Genomic DNA, 14,204 nt, shown 5'->3' with positions numbered 1-14,204 from the left:
TTGACTGTTTATGATCAGTAGTATTGCCTTGCATTTCTATAATGCATTAGTTTTAAAAGGCTTTTATATCCAGTATTTCATTTTATCCTCACACCCCACTTGTTTGATAGATAGCATTTGAAAGCCAAGAAAACTAAGGCTAAGTTTTAGTGATGTGCCCAAGATTCTACAGCTAGCAAAGTGCAGAACTTGCTGAAAAGGCAAGGGGAAAGGCCTGTATCCTTACCACTTTTTGGTCAGTTACTAATTGCTCACCTTTTGAGGTGCTTTTTAATTTACAAAATATTTTCTTCACACAATCCTGTGAGGCAGGTGATACAGAGGTTATTGGCCCAGTTTTTCAGGTGAAGAAACTGAGGCTCAGAGACTCGAAGTTGCTTTGTTATCAGTGACTGAGCTTGGCTTCCAGCCCAGGTCTTCTGACTTAGTCCTGGCCCCTTTTGTGTTTTATCTTCTCTGCTGTCCTTTTGGTTGCTTCTTTTCCTCACATTCTCTCCTTGCTTTCTTCCAGGTGGAAAAAGTAAGTCAGTAGAGTTGGAAGATGTGAAATTCCACCAGTGTGTGCGCCTCTCCCGCTTTGAGAACGACCGGACAATTTCTTTTATCCCCCCTGATGGAGAGTTTGAATTGATGTCTTATCGCCTCAACACCCACGTAAGTGTGCCTGGGCTAGGGTGTGGTGGCAGTGGTAGTGAATGTTAGACAGTTTAAAATGTCAGCTCTTCCAGGTACCTGACCAAGGCCTAAGTAAAAAGTACCCTCTGAGAGAGAAAGGAAACAAGGAATATGCTCCTCCCAGTTATTGGCCACGATAACACGGGTATCCATGTGTCCCAAGGATTGCTATAGGTGTGCTATCTCCTGATCCAATAGGGCTTTGTTTGGTCATCCTGAGAAGCCACTTAATGAAAAGATAAGAATGGTTTGTCATTAACATATTAAAGCACGTATGTAATTACCAAACTCAGAGCTGTGGCCGTGCATCTTGGCTGAAAGCTAAGCCTGGAAGGTTCAGAAACACTATTCACTCTGGGGATAATCGGGTATAGGTAAATTGAGTGACACTAACTGCCTTCACAAGAGACCAGTTTCTTTCTCTTTTTTTTTTTTGGCAAGGTAATCAGGGTTAAGTGACTTGCCCAGAGTCACACAGCTAGTGTCAAGTGTCTGAGGTCAGATTTGAACTCAGAACCTGCCAACTCTAGGGACAGTGCTCTATCTACTGCACCACCTAGCTGCCCCTAGGAGACCAGTTTCTTGGCCCGGTATTCATCCATTTGGAATGTTCCTCACTCTGGGGAGACACCATATAAAAGTAAAATAGAGAATGATGTAAATTAGTATATATCATACCCATGATTTTTCATAGAAATTTAATAACTCATCACATAAAAATTATGGAGTAAAAAACCTCCAATAAAAACCATCAAATCCAAACTCTTTACATTTTAAGTAATAAGAGGAAGAAAAATAATACGATAAACTTGAATAAAATAATAACAAGTTTGCTCTTTATCCAATTCCAGTTTCTTTTCTACCAGTGAACTATTTTGTTGTGAGTTTTTTTATAGTCACAACTGATTTGCTTATATTTTTCTTCATCCCCTTGTTATATTTCCATATCTCTCTATACATGTTTCTTATATTTTACAGCACCATAATTGTATGTTCCATTGCTGAACCATAGCTGATTTAGCCATACCTCAGTGATTGAACATTCCAGTCCTTGGCGACCATTGTTCCCAGTTCTTTTTTACTATCAATAGGACAGCTCTAAAGATGGTCTGGTAGTGGAATCAATGAGTAATGGGAAGCAGGGCATTCTATATTCACATGCTAAATGTCCTGTACAGACATTATCTTTGAGAACAGCAACTTTTGTCCTCATACCCCAAAGAAAGATGTTGGCCAAGGTGGGAGGAAGATGAAGAGGGCCATGGGGTGAGGGAGTAGATGCCATAGGTCTAATGCTCAGGGAGGAGGAAGCCAGAGGGACCACTTTCCCAGCAAGGGCAGCCTGGCTTCTTCCGAGGATGCAGTCCTGGACAAATGGAAAATCGGTGAGGAAGTGAGGATCTTTCATTTCCTGCATGTCATCTTTCATGGAGCTGTTCACCTTTCCATGGAGCTACCAAGCCTAACTCTATGAAAACACCTCTGCTGCTTTTTCCCTCTCTTAGACCAGCTTGCCAGAAACACACACCGATAGATCACCTTATGTTAAGTTTTGAGGTTTCTGTTTCTGGCAAGGGTTAAATTGCTAATGGTTTCAGACTCACCATTTTCTTCGTCTTTGTATCTCTTCCCAGGTAAAGCCCTTGATATGGATCGAATCTGTAATTGAGAAACATTCCCACAGCCGGATTGAGTACATGATTAAGGTTGGTCAGTCAGCTTTAAGTGGATCTGGCCCGCCAGACAAAGCCCAGATTCATTTTTTTTTTAAGCTTTTTATTATTATTATTTTTTTTTTTTGGTGAGGCAATTGGGGTTAAGTGACTTGCCCAGGGTCACACAGCTAGTAAGTGTTAACTGTCTGAGGCCAGATTTGAATTCAGGTCCTCCTGATTCCAGGGCCGGTGCTCTATCCTCTCCGCCACCTAGCCACCCCCAGATTCTTTTTTTTTTTTTTAAGTGAGGCAATTGGGGTCAAGTGACTTGCCCAGGGTCAAACAGTTAGTAAGTGTTAAATGTCTGAAGCCGGATTTGAATTCAGGTCCTCCTGACTCCAGGGCCGGTGCTCTATCCACTGCACCATCTAGCTGCCCCCCAGATTCATTTTTAAACCATTCTTCTATTGGTTATCTTGGTTGTAGTAATAGCTCCCATTTCTAGAACAGTGTAAGGTTTACAAAGCACTTTGCTCACAACAGTCCTGGGAGGGAAGGAATCTTTGCTTCAATGCTAGGCAATTTTTTTATCCCCCAAAGGAGAATTTTAACTCAGTGAAATTTTGCTATTTGTTGTACTTAGTATCATAATAATATTTATCATTATGATTACCACTGCTCTGAATAATTCACATTTCTGTGGCTCTTTAAAATGCTTTCCTTGTAACCCTGTGTGTAGATAGTGCACATGCATTATTATCCCTGTTTTACTATTAAATGAAGGCTCTGAGGAGGTTAATTAAGTGTCAGAATCTGAATTGACGTCACCTATCCAGTGATGTTTGTGCTCAGCCACACTGCCTGGACAGTTAATGAGTCCCTGATGGATTACAAGAATTGAGTCATGCCCAGGGTGGGGAGGGGCCTCAAACCATGGCAGATGAGATTCTGTTGAAGGAATGGGGAATGTTTAGCCTGGCAGGAAGGAGGCTGAGAAGGCAGGGTTTCCCACGGGCCTTTGTGTGGAAAGACAAGGTAGACTTGTTCTAGATAGAATACTATGACAGGTGAAGGTTACAGGGAGGCACGTTGTTGCCAGCCCAGGACTGGGAATCATGACAGGCTGCCTTGTGGGCAGAGAGCTCCTCATCCATAGTTGTATTCAGGAGGGTCTCAGCCCTGCTGGGATTGTTAAGAGTGAAGATCGCCTGAGTAATACAACTAAAGGAGAGAGGAAGGAGGACTCACTTATGTTTTCGGGCAGTAGGCTGGGCTTCCCAGAGGAGATCCTTTTATACACGGTAGCTAGCAGCTTTTCCCACTGGGCAGATCCAGGTTTCCTTTATGTGTACCAAATGAAAAAATAGCTTTTATTCATTCATTAACATAAACCAGTAAGTGACTTGCCCAAGGTCACACAGTAAGTGTCTAGGACTTAGAGGCAGGTCTTGTACTCTTAGTCACATGATGAAAATAACACAAAGACCCAGTTTGGTTTGTTTTTTAATCCACAAAGGCTTGAATAGAAGCCAAATATGTAGGGATTTAATTTCACTTTTCTGGCAAATGTTTACTAAATGCTTCTCCCTGTGCCCCACAACATTCTGCTATAGAGTCTTTTCATAATATTACTCAGAAAAAAGCATCCCTCCTTGCCCAATTTCCTGACCACAGCTGCAGTCATGTCCCTTCACAGCTTGCAAAGAACAAGTTGCAATAAAGGAGTGGGGGTGGTGGATCTTGCTTTTATCCTTTGCTAAGAAAGCTCAGTATGTTTGTGGCCTTCCCATAGGCAAAGAGCCAGTTTAAACGCCGATCGACTGCAAACAATGTGGAGATCCACATTCCTGTTCCCAATGATGCCGACTCGCCAAAGTTCAAAACCACTGTGGGGAATGTCAAGTGGGTCCCAGAGAACAGTGAAATTGTTTGGTCAATTAAATCCTTCCCGGTGAGTGAGCCCCTCAGCCCCAAATTGGAGCACCTCTTCTCAGTCCAAAAACCGAAACTTTTCAAATACACCAAGAGGGAGTCCTTGATGTTATCCCAAAGTGTCTATATACTGTCAGTTTGGTCAAACATTACTATTATTCACCCAGAAGTGAATTCTAAAGGAAGGTTCAGATCAGCACATTAATTAAGTACCTGCTACATGCAGAGCCCCTGATTGGCACTAAAGAAAATAGGTTTAGAAAGTGGAATGAATGAAAAAGCATTTATTAAGCACTTACTGTGTGCCAAGCCATGGGCTATGCCTGGGGGATATTTTGTATAAATTCAAAAGCCAAATCAGTCCCTGCCCTCAAGGAACTTACATTCTAATGGGGGAACATATCTGGAGATTGGTGATAAGGCCCATTGCCTGATTTCTAGGAGTTTCTAGTTTAATAGGAAAGATAACTATAATGAAAAATAGTAATGGTTTACAGAGAGCTTTCCTCTTGAAGTAGTGTAAGTGTTCTCCCTATTTTATAGATGTAAGGCTCAGGGAGGTTCAGTGACTTGTCCAGGGCAGCACAGCTACTGAGTGCAGAACTTCGGACAGGCAATGCAAAACAAAGAAAACCAAGTGATCTCAAGAGGCCTGAGCAAAGAAAACTCATGATGAGAAAAGGCACTTGAGCTGCACTTCTGAACTGAGAGAGGAATAAGATTTCCACAGGTCAGGGTGAGGTTCTGGAGAAGGAATTCTAGGTCTAGAGAAGGATGTTGGCCATAGCTGGGAGGTAACGTACAAGCCTCCAGTGTGTGGGCCAGAGTCCAGGCTTCACTTGTTAGATCTTAGGGAACCACTGGGGGGCGGGGTTGGGGATCATTTAGGAGGCTTTTGTTCTCCCTCTGCTTTTTTCATTTGTCTCTATCTGGAGTCAGCTGAAACTTTGGAAAGGATCTGACTCAATTAGTCAGGCTGGAACCCTCCGCACTTAGTGCAGATTTCACCAAGCCAAAGAGATTTAAGCCTAGCTGGTTGACTTCCATTTAGTGATATGTGTGTAAAGTGAGCCAGGCCCCACAGATCCCTTTAGAAGCTCATTCCCACGTGTTTAGCCTAATATGCCTGTGTGTACCCACCACTCACATTAAGCTTTTGCCTCCTCTGTCCGGTGCCAGCTGTAGACATAGGTCTAGCGGTTTTTCTTGGTAAAACTGGCAGAAAGTTTGAAAGGCAGCCTGGTACATGAGAACGACTTTCTGCCATGCAGCCACTGCAAGTGAGAAATGATGTGCTCATTCTTGGACTTCTTCCAGTGCATTTACTACTCTAAACCAATACTTAGACCAGCCAAAAATGTGGCTGAGGTTCAGGGTGAGACTCTTGGCTAAATTTGCTTATATTTCAGTACTTACTCTTTCATCTTTCTCTTCTGTGCACAGGGAGGGAAGGAATATCTTATGAGAGCTCACTTTGGCCTGCCCAGTGTTGAAGCTGAGGACAAAGAAGGAAAACCACCCATAAGTGTCAAGTTTGAAATCCCATACTTCACCACCTCAGGGATACAGGTCTTTATTTTAATGATATAAAGTTGTTGGAAGTGATGTCCAAGGCTGGGCGAGTGAGGGTGGGAAATTCATCTTGTTACCGACTGCTACTACTTCAAGTCTTTCGCAGAGGAAAAGGCAGCTCTGATTGGAAAAGGGGGACAAGAACGTAGAAAGGAGGAGGCTAAGAGCTGTTTGAATTAAGAATGTCTGAAACTAGTTAAGTCATTTAAAGCCTTGAAAGCTCAAAGCACAAAATGTTAGAGCTGAGAGGGACATAGAATGTCAGAGCTGGGAAGGTCCTTAGAACCCAGAATGTCAGAGCTGGGAGAGCCCTTAGAACACAGGATGTCAGAGTTGGGAGGGCCCTTAGAACACAGGGTGTCAGAGCTGCGAGGGCCCTTAAAACATAGAATGTCAGAGTTGGATGGGCCCTTAAGAACCCAGAATGTTAGAGCTGGGAGGGCCCTTAGAACACGGGGTGTCAGAGCTGGGAGGGCCCTTAGAACGCAGGAAATAAATAAAATATAAATATAAAGGAGCACCACATGCCTGGTTGCTTTTCCCATACTTTTACATTTGTTTACAATGCTTAAATGTTTAGCATCTCCAAATTCTGGAGATCAGTGAACTCTTCTCTCAGGAGGAAAGCAGACTGTCACTAAGAAGGTGCACTTTATTCTTCTGAGGACAGGCAACTGTTCATTGTTCACTCTTGGGCCCTGCAGGTGCGCTACCTGAAGATCATTGAGAAGAGTGGCTACCAAGCTTTGCCTTGGGTTCGGTACATTACCCAGAATGGAGGTAAGTTGCATTACTCTGGTTAATGATGTCTCAGGTCTTTTGGCATTAGAATCGCCCTTTCCCCAACCCCCATGATCACAGCTCAGAGGTTCATCACCTACTGCACAGACAGAATGGAAAGCACTTAGGGTATGCCCATGTTAGTCAAAAAACAAAAATAAAAACAGGATGTATAGTGATTTCTGAAGGGTGATTCTCCCTCATTTCAAAGGGTATGTAAACTCAGATTTCTGGGGTCATATTGGACTCTAGAATGTCCCACAGGGTCGTGTGTTTCCAATCATTTCCTCCCATTATAGTTCCACAGAGCCAAACCCAGCACATGTATGGTTCACAAGGCCCTTTATACATATTAATCTCATTTGAGCCTTACAAACTCTTTTAGGGAGGCTAAGCAGAGACTATTGTCCTCCTCATTTTAGAAAATAGGTTCCCAGAGGAAAAGTGACTTGTTCACAGCCATTAAGTGTTGGAGCTGGGACCCAAACCCAAACTTGTTTCCTGTCCTGTCTTGGGCTCTTCCCAACTCAGCAGGCTGCCATATCTAATGCTCTGTCAGTTTCCCACATCCAGGTTCCAGGAAGGTTCTAGAAAAAGAGATGCATTGTTCTCATGCTTCACAACCACTATGAGCCAAAGATATGCCATACTTTTTTCTATAATCTGCCATTTATAAAACTTGAGTGTGGCTTATAATCAAAGTATACCTTTTAGGGATGTAGTCCAAACTTTGGGGAGTACACTATATATTTGTGACTAACAATCTAATTAAACCCTGAAAATAATTGTCTTTAAGTTCTTTTGTGTAACTCAGAAGGGAACCATATCAATATTGATATTACTCACCATAAATGAAAATAGGAAACACAAGGAAGTTGTATCAAAATGAAATAGTCACTTACATGTTATCCTTTAAGAGGTGAATAAGGGAGTTGCTAAAAGTGGTTTTGTTTTGTACCCAAAGGCAACAAGAAACATAATTTTGTGAAATGTTTACTTATCTCACCTTGAATTCTTCCTAATAAATGTCAGCAAGAGGACCACCAAGAAGATAATTGTAGTTTTTGTAGCAATATCTGTTGCCAAAAAAAAAAAAGTAGAGAAATTCAGTGAAGAAGCAGAAATTCTTTGAAGAACGAAAGAAGGTCCTGTAAATGAAAATAACATACATGTACATTGATATTCTGTTACTTTGTTGCAAAGGTGGGCATGGGAGACCAGGACAAACAATATGGTTCAAGATTCAAAAAGAAAGAGGTCAAAGCCTATTCAGAAACCTCCTGCTTATGTATCATGACTGTTCTCTTCCAGAAGATTGTTAGAAAGTGCTGGGTGTGACAGTACTAAATGACATCACAATTTGAAATTGACTCAACAAACAGAAAATGACTGGTTGGGGGGGTGGCGGGGAAGGGAGCAGAGTCATTGCTAAATCAGCTTTTACTGTGCACTTAGAACTACTTAGACTAAAGTTTAAATCATTACTTGAATAAGAAGGGATAAATTTGAGAAGACATTGCAATCCCTTACAACAACTTAAGCTCACACAAACTATTGAAGCTGGGAAATGTGTAAAGAAAAAATATTTTCTATAGAAATTTAACTGATACAAGAGTAATTATCACAACAAAGAGGCCAAAAGAGCCCCAAAACTTCCTCAGCCTGTCAACCCTTGATCTTCTTGCTAAAAGGAAACATGACAGGCAAATGTAATATTGGCTAATAACATAAACTTGTGCAAAATGTTGCAGAGGATTATAATAGAAGGTTATGAGCTGGATTACCTCTTTTAAAAAGCCAAGACTGGTAGAAGGGTGGAAAAGAGTTTCAGATGGCTTGACATAAGCCCTAAATAAGCAAAATCAACCTATGAGCATTTGTAGATAAAACTAGGTGGAGAAAAACAAATAGGCAAAAAAATGGAACTGGAATCAACCAGTATTTTTAGTTACCTATTTTAGTCATCAGTGACACTGGAACTTTGCATTTTTGGACTCAACACCTTAATCCTTGATGGCATATGAGGTCATGAAAAACAGCTGAACCAGACCAAGGACACACAGAGAAGATGTGTTGTAGGCAACAAAAATGTCGAAGCATTTGGAGATGACCTATCACAATATTTTAAAAGGAGAAGAAATAAAAAATGTTTGAAAAACAGGTATTGCAGGGGCATAGTGAGTGAGCTGAATTTGGAACTGAGGAGGAGGAAGAGAACATGTTACAGTATGTTTTGAAAATTAACCATCCCAAGCTGCTTCCTTACACATTCATCTTTTAACACCAGTATTCTTCTCTTGATATTCTTTGATGAAAATCATGAAACATGACAGTCTGGAAACTATATCAGAACTCTGGGTAGCACAAAAGGGCAATGGAAATATGAATGGTGGACATAGATAGACTACAGTAAATTATCAGACATGACACACCTAAGAAATAGTGAAAAATAGATCTACAGAGGAGATGTATTACCAGAAAAGGAGGTTGGCCAGTCATGTAGGGAGAGGAAGGGATGATGGACAGCGGAAGGGCTACATGGTGCCCACGTTATGTTAGCAAACCTAGAGGAAAGCCTCTGGCACCCGGGGTGCACCTCCTCTAAAGGATTTAGGGCAGGATATGGACAAGAATTTCACAGGATACCTGGTCATGATCTGTATCATTGAAAGGAGTAGCTACATTGGGAAAATCATAGATCCTACAGTCTTTGGTTTTTCCATACCCTAGAATAGAGCATTGAGTTACATATCTGTCAGCAGACGTTAGTCTGTGTTTTCTCCTGTCTAATTCCATCATCCAAGTTCCCCGCCCATTCTTACTTTGTCTTTTTTAGATTGAGAAAGGTCTTTGTACTGACACAGGTTCCCAAATGTCATTGGTTGGCTGCAGAAAATTTGGACTCGGGCGGAACAATATTACAGAAGGTGCTCAGTTTCATAGACACAGAGCTGAGTGGGGAGTCCTTATAGGTAGAAAGATGCCAAGACCTGCTCAGGCAGACCAAGCTTTAGTCTCTAGTCATAATTTTATTTTAAAACATGTGTTGTTTGGTTATGTCTACATCATTAACCTACTGATAAAAAGGAGAGGGAAGTTGGGGAGCAGAAGGAGAGAAATGGCAGTTGTCAGTGAACTTGGAAGCTCATCTCAATTGTTCTCAATTATCTCTCTTGTAGACTATCAACTCCGAACACAATGAGGTTTCTCTGCCAGCCCAGATGACACACATCTTCAGGCCCAGAATTTGTTTGTAGGAATTTCTTGTGGTACTGAAGGCTGTCAGCGTCTTGTCTTCAGTGGCGACTTCAGTGAATCTGAACGAGCCGAGGAGAGAGAATTAAATAGATATTTATTGACTTTGACACCCAGCATTATATGCCCTGACCATGACTGTGTGGATATCTTTTCATCATTTGTACACATTGTTTCTGCTGTTCCAGTTGAGTCACACTTTGCCCCAAATAGGCAGGAACACAGGAATGATCTTAGAATTCCCCTGTTCATGCCTGCCCAAGTCAATTTTGGAAGGAGACAAAAGCCCCATTTTAGAATAAAATGCTCTTTTCTGATTTGATGTGAGCTGAGTGGTACCAAAAAGGATGGTGGCAGATTTGCCAAAATAACTGCTAGGTGAGTCATCTTCTTACTGGAAATACGGTAGAGGCACCAGTGAAGCAGCGTCAAGTGGAAATTTAGGGAAAATGATGTATTCTGAAAGTTTGTTCTTTGAGATCCAGCTCATGGGGGAGGATGTTATCAGGCAGAGTTTTGGAGGTAAGTACATGCCTATTCACCCTGATTCTCACCACAGCACATCTGCTTCCAAAACTGCTCCTCAGAGTCAGTCTAGGGTATGTCTCCCTAACAGGGATCGGCATACAGAAAAGGCCAGTGCTGAATGTTTACAGAGCATGTGCTGCCTGCTTTTGGGTTGTCACAACTCACTTTCCCAGGACGTTGTTGGGGTAGCGAAGTGACCCACAGTCATGCTACCCACCATCCTTCCCATCCCTACCCCAAAACACCACTTATAGCTCTTAAGGATGAATTTAAATATAGAGAAAACGAGATTGTACCTGAGTAACAAGGGTTACTGATTCCATGTAGTCTTACCCAAGAAGCCAAATAGAGAAGCTCATTGAATTATTTACCCTTTTTTAGTTTGGGTGAATCTTTTAGATCCTGCAGACCCTTTCAAAATCCATTGTCCCTTTTGGTCACAGCCATGCCAAAAGGTTCACAGGCTGTGTGTGCCTTCAGTCCAGGGGCTCCACTGAGCCTTGAATTTCGGATGTATTGAAAAAAGGCTGGGGCCCTAGCTCTGGGTCCCCTTTCACACCATGTGCCATTCTGTTAGTTTTACAAACCAGAACAGTATTTTTCTAGCTCTGCTGGGGGGCTGATGAGTGTGATGAAGATGGGCTGCGTGTTGTGTTCGTCCTGGTAGGTAGCAGGGGCCTGAGAGGTGAGACATTAAGTCCCTTCTCCCACCCCAGTCTGCTCTCATTTGTCCTTGTGAATCCAACATCGTGATTTTCTAGGGGAGACTTTGGCCCAGGTGTTTTCTGAAGATGCTTCTTGAGACTGTGAGAATAGAGTGTGTTCTGTAAATGAAAGTGCTATGTGTTTTGTTAATGCCAATTCAGTTACTGTTATTACCACCCAACTGTAGAACATATTGGTCAATATTGCATTAAATGCAGATTTCAAATCTACTTTGTCTTCTGAAATTGACTGGATGAGTCTCAGCTGTCCATCCAAAAAGGTCTTGCTTAGAGCTGGAAATAGCCTGGGGTTTAGGTGGTGGCATGATTGCTAACTTCAATCCAAGCCAGCAAATCCTAATGCCAGAAGTGATCTCTAGTGACACGTCCAGATCTCACACCTAATCCAATAATGCATTTGAAGCAGGAATGTTGTCTGCAGCATCCCTGACAACTGGTGGCCTTGCTTCTGCTTAAATACTGAGAAAAAAGGAATTCTCAACCTCCTGAGCCCAGTCCTTTTCTTTACATCAGTCTGTGAAACCTGAATCCCTGTAGCATCCTAACTGCCACCCCTCCCAAATCCCGAGCTCAGAACTTGCCCCTTCTCCTGCCCTATCATACCTGCTCTGGCCCTCACTTCCTCCCTTCATAGCCCAGCCCTATAGTTAACTAATTCAACCATGTACTCCTGTCAAGTCTCTGGGCCTATCTTTGTTCCTGCTTGCCAAACCCCAGCCTTGGGTAACCTCCACCATCTGACTTCTCTGTTCCTTGCTCATGTGCTTCTCAAGCACGCCAAAGGAGTCCACAGTCAGTTAACTAATCTCCCATGTTCCTTCCCAGCTGCACAGTGATCCTTTTGGTCTAACAAAACTGATTATCTCTATCTTTTTTGTTGGCTATTCTCTACCAGTCCAGAAGCAACTCAATGACATCACCAAAAGGCACATGTCTTTCTAGATTCACTGCTTCATCCCACCTCAGCAGAGACCCCATACCTTCTACAAGAAAGTTGAGACCATCCATTATGAACTTCTTCCCCCTGTACCCCACCTCAAAACCCCTCAATATAATTTCTCATTCTTTCCTCCTTTGCTCTTAATTACTAGAGAAGAGATGGCCTCTCTTACCTCCTCTGGCATATTGCTCCTGAAATCCCAACTTTTCAGCTTCTCTGTCTCTCTAACTCTGTCTTTGTCTTTCTCTCCCTATGTCTTGCTCCCTCCCCCATCCCTCTCTTTTCCCTCCTTCCCTGCTGCCAACAAATATGCCTGTACGCCCCATCCTTAACCCTTCACTTGACTACTATAACCTCAAGCTATCATCTTATCTCTCTCCCCTCCCTTTCACAGCCAGATTCCTAGAAGCCCTCTACACACACTGTCTCCACTTCCTCTACACACACTGCCTCCCACTCATTTCTCAACCCCTTACAGTTTGCCTTCCAACCTCACCACACAACTAAATTTTCTCCCTCCAAAGTTGTCACGGGCCTAACCTTGCTAAATGAGATGACCTATTTTCAGTCTTCGGTGCAACATTTCATGATTAATCACTCCCCCTCCTCCTAGTTACTCTCCTTGGGTTTTTGTGACCCTACTTCCATTTCATCCTCCTGCCTCTTTGACTGTACCCCCCTCTCTTAACTATGAGTGGTGACTTGTCTTGGGCCCTCCTATCTCTATCCTCTCTCAGCAATCTCAGCCCCTGTGCTCTCAGTTATTTCTATGCAGATGTGTATTTCCAATCCTTAATCTCTCTTGACCTCCATTCCCGCATCAGTACCTGTCATCTCTACCCGGAATATACCACAGCCGTGTCACATTCATGTCCAAAATAAGAACTGTCTTCGTATACTCCTCCAAACGTTGCTCTTTTTGTTGAGGGTCATAACCTTGGAGTCACCCAGGACTTCCCTCTCCACCCCACCCCACCCCCATCCAACTAATTTCTAAGTCTTCTTGATTCTGTCTCCTCTACATGCCCTTCTCTTCATCTCCATGGCTAGCCATCACCTGAGTGTAGGCTCTCTTCATTTATGAATTATTTAATTTTTATTACCCTGGGTTATTGAAAGACTCCCAATTGGAGTCACAACTTCGAGTCTTTTTCTCCATTCTGCCCCCTGCCAGATAATCTTCCCAAAGCACAAAGTGTGCTCACATCACTCCCTTGCTTTCAACAACGGTCCATAGCTCCCTGTTGTCCTATTTAATACAAACTCCTCAGCTTTTTTTTTTCTTTTTCTACAGGGCAATGAGGGTTAAATGACTTGCCTAGGATCACACAGCTAGTAAGTGTCAAGTGTTTGAGGTCAGATTTGAACTCAGATCCTCCCAAATCCAGGGCCGGGGCTTCATCCACCGAGCCACCTAGCTGTCCCCCTCAACATTTCATTTAAAGTCCTTCACAATCTGACTCCAGCTTACCTTCCCTGGTTTATTTCACGTTACCTACCTCACACTCTGCATGACAGCCAAACGAACCTGATTTTCCCCCTGAACACAAGACAGCAAAGTGTAATAGAATGAAGCCCAGCTCAGGAATCTGAGGATCTCCTTTCAATTCCTAGTTCTGCTACTTACTATGGGACTTAAGTGACTAGCCTCTCTGGGCATTTGTTTCCTCATCTGTAAAATAAGGAAGAGGAAGTTGTACTAAATGATGTCCAAGGATCCTTTGAGCCCTTATCCCCCATGCCACTGCATGGACCATCCCCTAAGCCTAGAATGTGTTCCCTCCTCATCCCCTTCTCCAGGAATCCTGAGCATCCTTCAAGCTCAGCTCAGGTGTCATGTCCTACAGGAATGCCCCTGGTCATCAGCACTGCTCCTTACAGCTCAAGTGGACACTTAACCTGTGTTCATACTGTATATATATAGGGAGAACAGGGAATGTTTTCACTTTGTTTCCCCATTGCCCAGAATGGGTCCCCGAACAATAGTAGATGCTCAATAAATGCTCACTGGACTGAATACTTGAAGACAGCAATCATACCTTTGACCAAAATCTCATCTCCAGACTAAACATTCCTGGTGGGGCAGCTAGGTGGTGCAGTGGATAAAGCACCGGCCCTGGATTCAGGAGGACCTGAGTTCAA

At 42.8% G+C, this 14,204-nt stretch overlaps 1 protein-coding gene across 1 annotated transcript in view; it reads left to right on the top strand.

The window, feature by feature from the left end:
- The window catches only part of AP1M1 (adaptor related protein complex 1 subunit mu 1), a 31,787-nt gene extending 20,455 nt beyond the window's left edge, over positions 1-11,332 (top strand). The window contains exons 7-12 of the mRNA XM_044002672.1: positions 512-654; positions 2,310-2,381; positions 4,123-4,281; positions 5,706-5,831; positions 6,539-6,614; positions 9,794-11,332. Coding sequence (XP_043858607.1) covers positions 512-654; positions 2,310-2,381; positions 4,123-4,281; positions 5,706-5,831; positions 6,539-6,614; positions 9,794-9,816 — 599 coding nt within the window. The 3' untranslated portion in view covers positions 9,817-11,332. The remainder of the gene's footprint in view (positions 1-511; positions 655-2,309; positions 2,382-4,122; positions 4,282-5,705; positions 5,832-6,538; positions 6,615-9,793) is intronic.
- The last annotated feature ends 2,872 nt before the right edge of the window (positions 11,333-14,204 follow it).

The sequence above is a fragment of the Dromiciops gliroides genome, chromosome 1 (genome assembly GCF_019393635.1).
Source record: "Dromiciops gliroides isolate mDroGli1 chromosome 1, mDroGli1.pri, whole genome shotgun sequence".
NCBI classification, from domain to species: Eukaryota; Metazoa; Chordata; class Mammalia; order Microbiotheria; family Microbiotheriidae; genus Dromiciops; species Dromiciops gliroides.
This window is presented reverse-complemented; position numbering and strand designations above follow the sequence as displayed.